The sequence below is a fragment of the Polyergus mexicanus genome, unplaced genomic scaffold (genome assembly GCF_030449975.1).
Source record: "Polyergus mexicanus isolate NDT 795.1 unplaced genomic scaffold, iyPolMexi1.0 SCAF_20, whole genome shotgun sequence".
NCBI classification, from domain to species: Eukaryota; Metazoa; Arthropoda; class Insecta; order Hymenoptera; family Formicidae; genus Polyergus; species Polyergus mexicanus.
The window spans coordinates 4177487-4191712 of record NW_027223340.1 but is presented as its reverse complement, the minus strand read 5'-3'; the positions used below and the strand labels follow the sequence as shown (position 1 = coordinate 4191712).

General features: G+C 38.9%; 1 protein-coding gene and 2 pseudogenes across 1 annotated transcript; 2 read left to right on the top strand and 1 right to left on the bottom strand.

Moving 5' to 3' along the window:
- Window positions 1-678: 678 nt before the first annotated feature.
- LOC138941858 (uncharacterized) lies at window positions 679-2535 on the bottom strand (annotated as a pseudogene).
- Window positions 2536-5848: 3313 nt separating this feature from the next.
- On the top strand, window positions 5849-9643 carry LOC138941822 (uncharacterized). Its single transcript, XM_070311699.1, has 2 exons — window positions 5849-6143; window positions 6624-9643. The coding sequence occupies exons 1-2, from the start codon at window positions 5849-5851 to the stop codon at window positions 9641-9643; spliced, it is 3315 nt and encodes a 1104-aa protein (XP_070167800.1).
- Window positions 9644-10452: 809 nt separating this feature from the next.
- LOC138941821 (uncharacterized) lies at window positions 10453-11804 on the top strand (annotated as a pseudogene).
- Window positions 11805-14226: the final 2422 nt, after the last annotated feature.

Below are 14226 nucleotides of genomic sequence, written 5' to 3'. Positions count from 1 at the left end.
GTCCGTGTTGGCCACAAGCACATCTTTTGTTGATTGTCATCTAGTATAAGCCACGATGTTGGTATCTCTGAATAAGAATTATCTATGACAAACTTGACAACGGAATATTTTTTTCCTGCAGTTTCACCATAATCCATTTTTTTCTATAAAAGAAAACAGTATATATGTTAATTTCTTCACAAATTCAAACATGTTTGTACATCTAATCACATTAATTATATCTTATCGAAAACATTGGTAAAAAAAATTGATTGCTTTAATGCAAAATTGTAATATCACTTTTGATATTATGTAATGTAAAAGTTTTCTTTTTGCATTAATAAATAAGAAAGAAAAATTTTTGTTAAGAAATAATTCTTTTATATGTTAATGATTATTGATCAATCAAAATTATAATTTTATGCATAAGATTTAAGTACATAAAGTATTGCAAAATTAAAAAATTAAATATTAATACAACATATTTGTAAATATTAGACTCACCTTACAAATATTTATTAAATTTCATTTGAATATTTGCGCTTTTCTAAATATACAAATTAAAAAATATTTTCACTAAGACAAAGGAATGCATTTGAATGACATTCATATTATATTATTCAAAATACATTTTTGATTCTCTATTAAAGTACGGAAAATTAAATAAAAATATTTAATTATTAACTGTAAAGACAGCATCTAATTATTAGTATGTAGAAGCGGTATTGTTATATAATAATCAGCCTGATTCATGTATTTCAATATTAAACATTTTTGTTTTATTGCATTGAGTGGAACCGTTATAATTTTTGAAGCAGTTGTGCTTGAAATGACAAATATACCAAGTTTTTCAGAAGCACATGGCACAATAAAAAAAGATTTCGGATTTAAAAAACGTTTTGCGCGGAAAAATAATAATACCTCCCTCTTCAATTACATCCAAAATAAAAACTACAGAATTATTGTTAAGCAAAGCACATTTATCATTCTCAGTTATTGCAATTTTAAAGTTTTCATATTTTCAATATGAAATTTTTAGTTTATTTATATATATAACAACCGGATAATTTACGATCGGGTATTGTATAATTGGTTGTTGTAATTCTTCAAATATGCGATTTGATAATTCTTCTAAAGGTTTTTCACATTGATGCAATTTCTTTTTAATCATTTGCATATTATTTTCGTATTTAAAGCAACTGAAATTATCAAGATAACCAAAGTTTTTTACATCATTAACAATATGAAGAAGGTTATGAATATTATGTGATAGATATTGTTCACCGTAAATAGTACCGTAATTGGATACAAAATACAATATAATAATAAAGAATGTGCATAAGCAAGAAATGTGTTATTTGTACATATTTGTGGATTTGCCAGTATTCTAATCGCAACACTAAGAGAAAGAAAATGATTATACCAAATCGGAGGAATGGTTGACTGCAAAATTACTATTCCAGTATACAATAAAAATTGACGTAATTCCGTAGCTTTCCATTTATCAATATCAACTAAAGTTCTAGGCTTTCTAGCAAATTCATATGGAATATTTTGTTTAATATTCATTAAATATTGTGAAATTGAATCAATACTTTCTGTACTCAATCTGTTTTGTTTTGTTGTGCCTCCGGAGAGGCACGGTAGTTGGGATCGTTTGCCGGAAGGAATTTGGGAATTCGGGCTCCGCCTGAGAACTTCACTGTTTTTATTTGTTTAAAGATTGACACCTTTTAAGTTAAATAAATATATTAATATCTATTTTATTTGTGACTTGATTACAATGTTCCCGCACTTTCGCTCGCGTCGCGTATCACGATAACGGATATCTTAACGTGCGCGTGTCTAGAATCGAGTTTCGGTCTCGAGACTCGCCTCTCGCTTCTTCGTATATATTTCTGCCGACTGCGTGGCTATTCAATATTATAATAATTATTGATACTCGTTTTGACACTCGCGGTTGTTAGAGATATTGCTCGCGTAAAGGAATAAAGATTGTCCGCGTAATATTAATTAATGATCAAGACTGCCCGCCGTTCGTTAGCGGTGGGCCTTTTTATTAACTCCCTTTGGCTACCCGGGAGGGGGTCGTTTAGCGACAAGGCTGTGTGTCGTGTCGCTTGATTTTGGCAATATCCGGATGCAAGTTAAGAAGTTCTAAGTAGGACTTCTTTGCTTGCACTTTCGCAATTTCTTTATTCCTTTTTATTTCGCTTTTAAGTAGGACTTCTACGTTGCATTTTCGCAATGTCCTTCTTCCGCTTGCCCTGATTTCCGCGTTTTCGCAATGAAATGATTGCACGGTCGCTCGGGCTTAGCGCGTGGCTCGCGTTGTCAGCGCTTTGTTCGGTCAACGCTCGTAACGTGATCTGTATTCACGTTACACGTTGGGCAATCATATAAAATAATATGTATTTAGAATAGTATATTTAATAATTCGTGTATAGCCTGTTCGGGCTATAACAGTTTATTTCCTTTAATCCATAATTGCAACAACCGTTTCATAACACCCAAGCAAACAAGGTGCATATAGTCGAGCGGAATTTGTGAAATCATTCCTGTTACGTCCTGGCGACTCCACGATTCCTTCCTTCCGCAATGTTGCGGCAACGATAATCGATCGGTGATAAAAATAAGTCGTTCAGTAAATGGAGCATCTTGCGTCACGCATTTCTTTAAACATTTAGTCACTTGTCAATATCAATATCTATGAGCAACCGTGGGAAAGACGTGAGAGATCGGTGACGAAACCGCGCCAGTCGCCTAAAAATAAATAAAAATCAGTAGATATCCTCGAAATATAATTTTCCAACGAAAGAATAAATTGATATCGAAAAGATAATAAAATTCCTTCTAAGAAAATATCCGACAAACGTAACTAAATCAATAATGATGAAACTCCTGTGACGACATATCCAGTAACGACAGGAAGACCCTTTCTAATCAGATCACGTGCACAAGGGAAATCTAATGCTCAACTGATATCGAGATCACCAATCAACGATCACCACGGGTAAAAATTCGAAAAGTAGGAGAAACACCCCGCCTAATGAGAGCACTGGCATAATTTTTAATTCGTTAGAGACTTGGAAGATTCCCACTCTTAGAAATTAGAATATACCCCTAAAAAAGAGATATAAAAAGAGGACCCAAAGGGCCACCCACTTACTTAACACTTACTTACTACTCACTTACTCACTCACTTAATTCTGTGCGTGCGTACTCTCCAGTGCCGTGGCACCGCGAAAACAACTAGAAAAATTATACCAGTGCGATCATCGCCTGACTAATCTGGAAAATCCGCACCTTCACCTACGGAACAAAAAGTAACATTCACCCAATTCAATTTGCGCTATTAACCCTCATGAGACATAACGCATTACGTTATACTATATTAACGCTGGTTTTCATAGTGAAAACCAGATCTGGCATTCCAAGCCAAACCGTCATTCGCAGGAGTCGGAGGACTCGAACGCCGATAAAATGCAGATTCTGCGCTACTAATATTAATAATTCACCAACAGTATCCGTTAGACCTACTCTTCCCCTCTCGCCTAACTACCTCTCCTCCAGCTACTCCCCAATCTATTTCCCCGAAGTCATTGAACCTCCGCTTTCCCCTCGTTCCTTCTCCTCTCTATCAACTGTCCTCCTAAACAATTCAGCCCCAACTTCCCCGCACCTTTCAGAGTCAGAATTCGAGCAAGCTTTGGAAAAGTTTTGCAACGAATTGCCCGACCTGGAAGCCTGGATTAACAAAAACTAAAAATTCCCCCTTCTCTCTCTCTCCCTCCTTCATACCGCATCCTCTTATTCACTCTCACACATACACACATGTTTTTATTTTTTTTTTATTTATTATTAAATCTTTACATTGTATTAACCAGTCAGAACCTAAAATTTAACGGTACAGACTTTCCCTCGTCATTCTGACTGATGCCCTCCGTACCATTGTAACATCCGCGGAGCGATAAGCTCAACCACACACAACCACTCACACTCACACGATAAATGTAATCGCTTTCTACATATATATTATATATCATGTATTTGAACCTTTATTTTTATAATGAATAAAATTATATTTTTTAATTAATTAAACAATTCTTAATCCCTCTCTCGTTCCCAGTACGAAGATCGCACTAGGTCCCATCCCGCGTAAAAGGGATTAAATTCCCTGACCGAAAAGGGACCACCGAGCGAACGTCTGAATAAACAGCGTAATAGCGATCCGAACGGTCGTTTACCTGCTTTGCGGACCTGTCAGTTCGTTCGATCCGATTCCGAACGCCACGAGACGTTTAAACTTCGGGATAATAAAAGATAGTTGTCGACTCATCCTTCCCCGAGTCTGGACGTAACATACTGTTCTTTAAATTTTGGGGGCTCGTCCGGGATAGTAATGTGCGATCTTTTAAACTGGAATGAGTAAAGGGACAAGAGGTACAGCTGATAAAGACAAAGTAGAACGAAATTTTCAGCGTGCTCAGGAAACATACAATCAAACAAAATCTAACAAATCAGAAACACATCACACTTCCACTCCTAACAAAACCACTCAAAACATTAATTTTTCATTAGACGAAACTGTAATTGAAAAAGATTTCGAAAAAGAGTTTAGCGAGTCAGCGGCCGAATCTCATTTTGCCGATTCCTGCGATAAGACTATTATACCTGTGTTCAAGAAAGTAAGCGTTTTATAAATTATATTATTAATTTTGTTTCTCGAACGTTCTAAAGCGAGACGTTACGTGCGAAGTCTTGTTTTCATTCCGTGTTTGCGGTTTCTTCGTATCGTTCGATTCTGACAAACACCTCGTTGTCGATAGCCGATTGGCTCTCGGAATCGAACGATCGAAATTCCTCCTTTTTTGTAGCACCCGTATCAACCAGGACTATTGTACGTGGATCGCAGAGAAGGTTTTTCGTTAAGACACTTCGTCGCAAGCCTTCACCGGGAGCACACCGAACGCCTCACGCTCATAAAGTTATAATTAAACGATAATTCGTGTGTCCGCTCATATCTTGCTGTCGCGTGCGATTACCTAAGACGGTCCGGGAGTTAGTGTCGAAAGGAATAAATACTGTTCAACAAACTAAACCCGGACAACTCAATTACGTCCTATCTCTCCGATCGGCGAAACAAATAAATTCTGTTAATGTGGACGTGTAAATCGAAGGCGCGGCTACATTAAATGGTCCTTCGAGCCGGATTTTGGAAAAACAGATAGTGATTCGGTAATCAGTTCGCGGAGTGCGAGTGAGAACGCTGACACGCTAAGGTAACAGCACTTATAAAAACTATCGCGAGACGGAGACGGTGCGCGATATCAAAACATCTATCCGCATTCCGCTGCCGTAAATAATAACGCGAGTGCGTTGAAAGGACTTCCGGGAAAATAAAGTGCGCGAAGTCAACTTTGCATCCCTTTGCATTATTAAAGTTGTGCTATTAAGCACAACGTATCATTATTATTTGCGCCCTGCGTAATCCGCAGTGCCGCGCAAATCTCGCGCTTCTTAGCGCTTTGCACAGCTTAAGTGCAATCTTTGTGCTCTTTAGCACTCCGCACCTCAAAGTGCGTCCTGCGTAATCCGCAGTGCCGCGCAAATCACGCGCTTCTTAGCGCTTTGCACAGCTTAAGTGCAATCTTTGTGCTCTTTAGCACTCCGCACCTCAGAGTGCGTCCTGCGTAATCCGCAGTTACACATAGTTGTCGCACGCTTTAGCGCGCGGCACTGTTAAGTGAAAATTATAGTGCGTCTTCGCACATCCGCGTGCGACGGACCAGTCGTCACGCTTCAGCATCTCTACAACCCAAAGGTGGTGAATTGTTGCTGAAAGGCTTCATCTTATCGGCCTACCATCATGACGGACTCGCTGCAGGGCCTCCTCATCGAGCAATCTATTACAATAAGCTCGATGAAACGAGTGTTCCCCAACTTTAAGAAAATGGGCAAGGCCAACGTCACGCAATACAAGGCGAAGAGTCGACTGGACGCCTTGGAGACATTATGGGAAAGGTGTCAACGTCTCAACGTCCAGCTTCATCAAATAGCAACGGCCGACGAACAGCGTACAGTCCCATACTTCACCGAGGAGGAATTCTTTACGGCCGAGGACGTCTACCACGAAGCGGCGGACTACCTCGCAGACGTGATAGGTAAATTCTCTCGGTGCGACCCAAATGCGGCATCAACGGTAAGCGACATTTCTTCTCGCGAATTGTCTGGTGCGGTTTCATTGCAATTACCGCGCATCCCGTTGCCGAAATTTTCCGGTAATTTCGCGGAATGGGAAAACTTCCGCGGAATATTCGAATCGCTCGTCGCCTCGAAAGAATCGCTGTCGAATACGCAGAAATTACATTATTTAAAAGCCAGTGTCACGGGCGAAGCCGCTGTATTAATTAATCATGTTAAGATTGCAGACGCAAATTACGATGGTGCGTGGAAATTACTTATTGAAGAGTACGATAATCAAAACGCGATTATTCATGCGCATATTCATGCTTTCGCTGATTTGCCTATTATGAAAACGGAATCCGCTGTCGAACTCAAAGGTTTACGCGATACCGTTGCCGCGTCATTAGCCGCGTTAACAAATTTAGGCAGACCTGTTGAAAAATGGGATGACTTATTAGTCTATATTGTTTCGCAAAAATTTAGTCCACGCACACGTAATGAGTGGAATCTGCAACGCGGTAAATCAACCGCATCTCCGACGTACGAAGAGATTCGAGATTTTATGACGTTGCGAATTCGAGGACTAACCGATCATTCTAAGTTAAATGCCGATACTTCGTCTCATAAAAATAAAGGCTCTAATCGGGCCTCGGTGAATAACGTAGCCACCGAAAAATGCTTGAATTGTTCCGGCAATCATAATTTGATGTTATGCGACGAGTTTAAGCGTAAATCCGTCGAACAGAGAACTCAGTTTCTCAAATCACACAAATGTTGCTTTAATTGTTTAAAAGTCGGCCATTTCCCGACCTCTTGCAAGAGTAAAAAACGCTGTAATTTGTGCCGACGAGCACATCATACGCTCTTGCATCGTGCATCAAATATACCAGTACAGAAGATTAGTGAAAATTCTGTTTTGGAAAACAAAACTCTTAACGCTCAACCGAGCGGCTCGGCCACCCCTGAGATAAAGAACGAGACCGCCGTCGCTTCCGTTCAAACGATTCATTCGCCGCTGAAAAATCCGCCGAACGTGTTACTAGCCACCGCATGGGTAATACTGCGTACCATCGAAGGACGTAAATTTAAAGTTCGTGCGTTGTTAGATCAAGGCTCGGCTGTTAGCTTTATTTCGGAATCGTTGTGTCAAACTATGCGCACGAAACGTTCCCGCGCGAGCCTCCACGTACAGTGTTTCGGCGAACGATACAGTGGCGTAGCGAAATCTCAGGTGTCTCTTACTCTCGAGTCTTGTAATGGGCGAGGTTCCTCCACCTTTTCTTTGACTGCTTTCGTATATCAAAAAATTACGTCATACGCTGGCTCAAAGACTAAAACCGTAGATTATTGGCCGCATTTACGGAAATTATCTCTCGCGGATCCGGATCCGTTTAGCAATCATCCGATCCATCTGCTCATCGGATCAGATTTATATGGATCGTTATTAAAGCAAAAGGTAAAACATGGTCCGACCGGCACTCCGACGGCCCAGCTTACTGCTTTAGGATGGATATTATCCGGTCCTACCGGCACTTCTAATTCAATTACCGGTTCCGCGACTTCATTAAATTGCGTAACAATTCCTTCGCTCGATTCTCTCCTTCAAAAGTTTTGGGAGATCGAGGAAATTTCTTCCGAAATTCAGCAGTCGGAAGAAGATAAAAAATGCGAACAACATTTTATCGAAACACATCAGCGTGCCGAAGACGGCCGCTATATAATACGGTTACCATTTAAAACAAACCCTCCGCTCGATATAGGATCTTCGCGCGAAACTGCCGCGCTTCTTTATTCGAAATTAGAACAACGCCTACGAAAAAATCCGGATCTCGCGAAACCCTATCATTCTTTCTTAAATGAATATAAATCTATGGGTCATATGAAACCTGTCTCCGACGAAAATCCGACGCTTAACCAAGCGGTGTATATACCGCATCATCCGGTACTACGCGAGTCTAGCAGCACGACGAAACTTCGCGTAGTATTTAACGCGTCGTGCAAAACGAGCCATGATTCTACATTAAATAATCATTTAATGACCAGGCCTAAATTACAACGCGATTTGTCCTCAATTATCCTTCGTTGGCGTCAGTGTCGTTATGTGTATACTGTCGAACTCAAAGAAGCTTCCTTGTTTTGGCTCCGTTACGTGCAACAACGTCATTTTCCATCCGAAATTCAAGCGTTAAACGATAAAAGTTTACTGCCAAGAACCAGTTCTTTGTTATCGCTTTACCCCTTTCTCGGGAAAGATAAATTAATTCGCCTTGGCGGGCGGATTGACCATTCGTCACTCAGTTATGATGAACGGCACCCTATAATTTTACCGAAACATCGAATTTCGGATTTATTAATCGCTCAAGCTCATAAAGCCTCTCTTCATGGAGGCACTCAATTGATGTTAAGAATTTTACGCCAAAATTATTGGATAATTTCAGCGCGCACCAGTGTAAAATCTCTTATACGTAGTTGTGTAAAGTGCGTACGCGAACGCGCACGTACCTCGCAACAGCTGATGGGGAATCTCCCCCAGCCCCGCGTCACGCCTTCGGCTCCGTTCTCGCACACAGGCGTCGATTACTCCGGGCCGATGAATATTATTCCGTCAGTCGGCCGCGGTCAACGATCCAAAAAATATTATGTTGCCGTTTTTATTTGTCTCTCGACAAAGGCCGTCCATTTAGAATACGTAGATGATTACGCTACTAACGGTTTTCTCTCCGCCTTTCGGAGATTTGCAAGCCGTCGCGGTCTTCCATCCGACATGTACAGTGATAACGGCACTAATTTTCAAGGCGCGGATCGCGAATTAAACACTACCTTTCAGCGACTTGTCGCCGACCCTCAAATACAAGACGCTATCGCTAATGATAACATAAAATGGCATTTTATACCTCCCTCTGCTCCGCATTTCGGCGGACTTTGGGAAGCCGGTGTCAAAGGATTAAAGTTTCATTTGAAACGAGCGATTGGTTCCCGAACATTATCGCAGATCGAGTTCGCTACGCTGCTGTGTCAAATCGAGGCTTGCCTAAATTCCCGCCCGATTTCCGCGTTACATGATGATCCGAATGACTTTTCCGCGTTAACTCCGGGTCATTTTTTAGTCGGTCGTCCGTTAGTAAGCCCGCCTGAAGAATCTGTTTTAGATATCGATTCGAATCGGCTGTCTCGTTGGCAGCAAGTGCGAGCGATTTTAGAGCAGATCTGGCGTTCTTGGTCTTCTGATTATTTGCATACATTGCAACAAAGACGTAAATGGCAAGAAAACAAACCGGAGCTCAAAATTAACGAGCTGGTATTGTTGAAAAATAATTTGGCACCTCCTTCGAAATGGGAACTTGCCCGAATATTAGACGTACATCCGGGATCGGATGGGCATGTCCGAGTAGTTACATTGCGTACTGCCAAAACCACTCTAAAGCGACCAATAACGCAGATCTGTCAGCTACCGATATCAAGTGACACTGGCTCTTAAATTAATTTGCGTTTTCTTTATGCGTTAATAATTAAGTTTGACTTTAATTATCGTCACGCTCTGTATATGTACATATATCTATTATAAGAACGCCTATGTAAATAACCCTATGCTAAGATTTACTGATTAGGTTAATTCATGTATTTCGATTGAATCACCGACGATCTTTATCTGTACTCTTTTCCTATTATTGTATGTTGAAAAATTTGCTGTAGAGCTCTTCGGACCGTCTGATCGAGAATTATCATTAAGATGCCGTGTATCGATTATGGTGGTAGGATTTAACCAGTTATTTCGTAACCTACCCGGTATACGAGGCGAGCGGGATGTTCAAGAAAGTAAGCGTTTTATAAATTATATTATTAATTTTGTTTCTCGAACGTTCTAAAGCGAGACGTTACGTGCGAAGTCTTGTTTTCATTCCGTGTTTGCGGTTTCTTCGTATCGTTCGATTCTGACAAACACCTCGTTGTCGATAGCCGATTGGCTCTCGGAATCGAACGATCGAAATTCCTCCTTTTTTGTAGCACCCGTATCAACCAGGACTATTGTACGTGGATCGCAGAGAAGGTTTTTCGTTAAGACACTTCGTCGCAAGCCTTCACCGGGAGCACACCGAACGCCTCACGCTCATAAAGTTATAATTAAACGATAATTCGTGTGTCCGCTCATATCTTGCTGTCGCGTGCGATTACCTAAGACGGTCCGGGAGTTAGTGTCGAAAGGAATAAATACTGTTCAACAAACTAAACCCGGACAACTCAATTACGTCCTATCTCTCCGATCGGCGAAACAAATAAATTCTGTTAATGTGGACGTGTAAATCGAAGGCGCGGCTACAACCTGAATTTAATAAATCCGAAAAAAGGAAAGACCCGAGCGGTACCAGCGGCAACATGACTCAAAATAATCCTTTCGCTACCTTGAAATATGCGGTCGAAGCCGTCCCTTATTTTGACGGTCAAAACATTCCACTAAATTATTTTATTGAAGGATGTGAAGAAGCGAAATCCATGTTGCCTAGTGAGGCTGAATCACAGTTTACTAAAATAATAAGAACTAGGATAATAGGCGAGGCCCGCCGCACTATACAAGATCAAGATTTTGATAGCGTTTCTCATCTAACTAAATATTTAAAACAAATTTATGGATCTGTAAAAAACGTTTATCAATTACAACGAGAATTAGGTTGCATATATCAAAAGAGTGATGAAGATGTAATTAATTATGCAAATAGGGTAAAAATTCTTGGGAAACAAATTTTAGAAGCATATAGAAATTCTGAAAACGTGTTATCTGACCAAAGTATTAAAGCATCATTAGAAAAAGACATGTGCAAATGTTTTATTAGAGGGCTAATACCAAAAATCGAGCAACAAGTTTCAAGAAATTTACCTGATGTACAAGCAACCGCAACCGACGCTATAAGGATAGAGAGAGAATTCCGAGCAATTTTACGACAGATTTACGACAGGGAATAGCAGGTAGACAAAAAACTAACAGCCTAAGGGAAACATGTCAAATCTGTTATAAGGAAGGGCATGTAGGTAGTAACTGTAAAAAATATTTACAAACCTCTCAGCAAGTTAATAACCAGATTGATTTAGGAACCGCCATATTAGTATGTCAAATCTGTAAAAAACGTGGGCATGGAGCAGAGAAATGCCGCTTCCGCGATCCACAACTTCGCCGCCCGGTAAACGTAGTTCAAAGAAGAATAATAACTTGTCAATTATGCTTAAAATCCGGTCATGATGCAAAATCTTGCCGACAGAATAATACTAATAACAATAAAATTTCGGTAATTTGTCAATGGTGCGAAAGACCCGGCCACTCTGCAAATAATTGCTGGAAGAAACAGAACGAACAACGTTATACGGAAAACAAAACTCGCGTAACTTGTCAAATTTGCAACAACTTTGGACACATTGCTAAAGATTGTCGATCAAAACTAAATCAACAAACGGGATCCAGGAACTCCTTATTCTGCCGCTATTGTAAGGAGCAAGGTCATCTTCTCGAAAATTGTCAATTACGCCATGCCAGTAACTTTCGGAAAAAAGAAAATAATTAGGGAAACTACAACGGCCTCTCGACATCGAGTGCACAGCAGGGGTTCGAAAGAGAGCCGCACCCGCCCAAAACTCCGGTAGCCAAGTAGACAAAGACAGAACTACCATAAGGCCCGTGACTGTAAACCTCGACAAACATAGTCGCGTGCCTACCGTTCAAATCAACATCGATAATTTAACTACTAGTATAACTTTTATGCTAGACACGGGATCTGGACCTAATATAATTAAAGAAAATCTCGTTCCCGAAGAAATAAATATTAATTACACTAATATCCTTAAGTTGAACTGTATAAATAATTATCCTGTGTACACCTTAGGTGAAATTACATTAATTCTTTTTGAAACACCGTTATATTCCATATTGTAGCTAACGATTTTCCAATTTCACAATCCGGCATATTAGGAAACGATTTCTTTAAACAAACTTCATCGAAAATAGATTACGCACAAGGGCACTTGGATGTCTCCGGAATCAACATACCTTTCTTATCGCCTGAAGAGGATGCCGGATTACCGACAGAATGCGAATATTAGTAGGATTGCAAAATCTTTTTGTTGATTATAGATATCAACAAATCCTTTTCCACAATTAAGGTACACATAATAACGGAGTGCGGAGTTTAACATTTCATATGAAAAGTTGAAAAAAATGTGAAAATTACAGTTTTGTTATCGGCTTCTGCCGTCAACATTTACTTAATATAACAAATTTGTAATCTGTACGTGCCTAATCAGTGAACTCCGCACTCGGCATTTCATCAAAGAGTATAAGTGAACTTAGAGAAGTGAATTTAAAAGCTTTATAAAAAAGATTTTACGATGCTACACTTTCGTGTATATGTGTGTGTGCGAGATGGAGGCTCAAGAGTAAAACAGAGCAGTAGATTAGTTGCGTGATGTCGCGATAGACGGAGCTGTAATCTTACACGACAAGGACAGACATAATCGTACTACCTTTGTCTCTTTCATGCGTGTAGAGTAATATACATGTACGCACTAACATTATTGCAGTATCATTTTTCTCTCGATCATACACTTGATACGCTCTGTCTCTTTCTAATCGCTCGCTCGCTATGTACTACGTATCGCTTAGCTTCATGCTCCTCGCATATTCACTTACGCGTTCACTCGCGCTTCTCTCTCTCTCTCTCTCTCTCTCTCTCTCTCTCTCTCTCTTTCCTTCTGCTCGTTCATTATTGTATATTGTATTCTTTTATTCTCATTATTATATTCTTTTATTTGCTCAATTTTTATTCTTTCTATTCTCGTGTCCCTACATGAAAATAAATAAATTTATTTATTTATGTTTATTTGATACATCATAAATGAGATACACAAATTATTTTCTTTTTCTATTTAACTATAGTTAAATACAACACATGTACATACAAAAATACACATAATTAAATACTTTTTCTATTTATGACATACACAATATCTCATTTATGTTGTATAAAATAAAGACGAATAAATTAATGTATTATTATGTAGGAAGACGAGAATATAGAAAGAATAAAAGTCGAAGAAATAAAAGAATATAATAATGGGGATAAAAGAATACAATAAAGAACGAGGAGCAAGCGAGATGACAAACATCAAACAGTTCCGAAGTCACGTTCGCGAGGCTCTCTTTATCTATAATATCTCGGGTTACATATCGTTCGTAAAATTTCTGTTTTTCGTATTTTATCGATATCAAAATAATTTTAATAGATTAATGAGATTCTTGCGATTAAAATAATACTAAACATGACATAAATCAGATAATTTTTAATCAGTTATGTTATTAAAATTATGATTACTTATTTCATTTAAAATAATCGGATTTATATCGTATTTGGTGTCATTTTAATCGCAAAAATGTAATTAATCCATTACAATTATTTTCAGATATATAAAATGCGAAATACGAAAGTTTTATTTTCTATAGTAAGATGACATATATACCTGAAAGATTACAGATAAAAGGAGTCACGCGAGCGAGGCTTCGGAACTCTTTCATATTTGTCATCTCACTTACTCCTTCATTCTTTCTCGCTCTCGCTTTTGTCGACTCTTCAGCGTCGGGGATCTTTCCTTATCTATAAAATATAAACATCTTCTATATAAAAAGTGAAACTTGTATTTTCCATTTCATCTGTATAAAAATAATTATAATGGATTAATGAGATTCTTGCGATTAAAATGACACGAAACATGACATAAATCGGATTATTTTTAATCAATTATGTTATTAAAATTATGATTACTTATTTCATTTAAAATTATCCGATTTATGTCATATTTGGTGTTATTTTAATCGCAAAAATCTCATTAATCCATTATAATTATTTTTATACTAATAAAATACAATATGAAAGTTTCAGTTTTTATTTTATAAGATGTTTATATAAGGAAAGATCCCCGCGCGATGCTGGAGAGTCGACAAAAGCAATAGCGAGAAAGAATGAAGGAGCATGCGAGACGACAAATATCGAAGAGTTCCGAAGTCTCGCTTGTGAGGCTCCC

Excerpts from the sequence above, each read along its gene's own strand:
- LOC138941822 (XM_070311699.1), top strand. The coding sequence starts at position 5,849 with ATGACGGACTCGCTGCAGGGCCTCCTCATCGAGCAATCTATTACAATA. Across the intron at positions 6,144-6,623 it reads CTACCTCGCAGACGTGATAG|TCTATATTGTTTCGCAAAAA; the intron begins GTAAATTCTCTC and ends ATGACTTATTAG.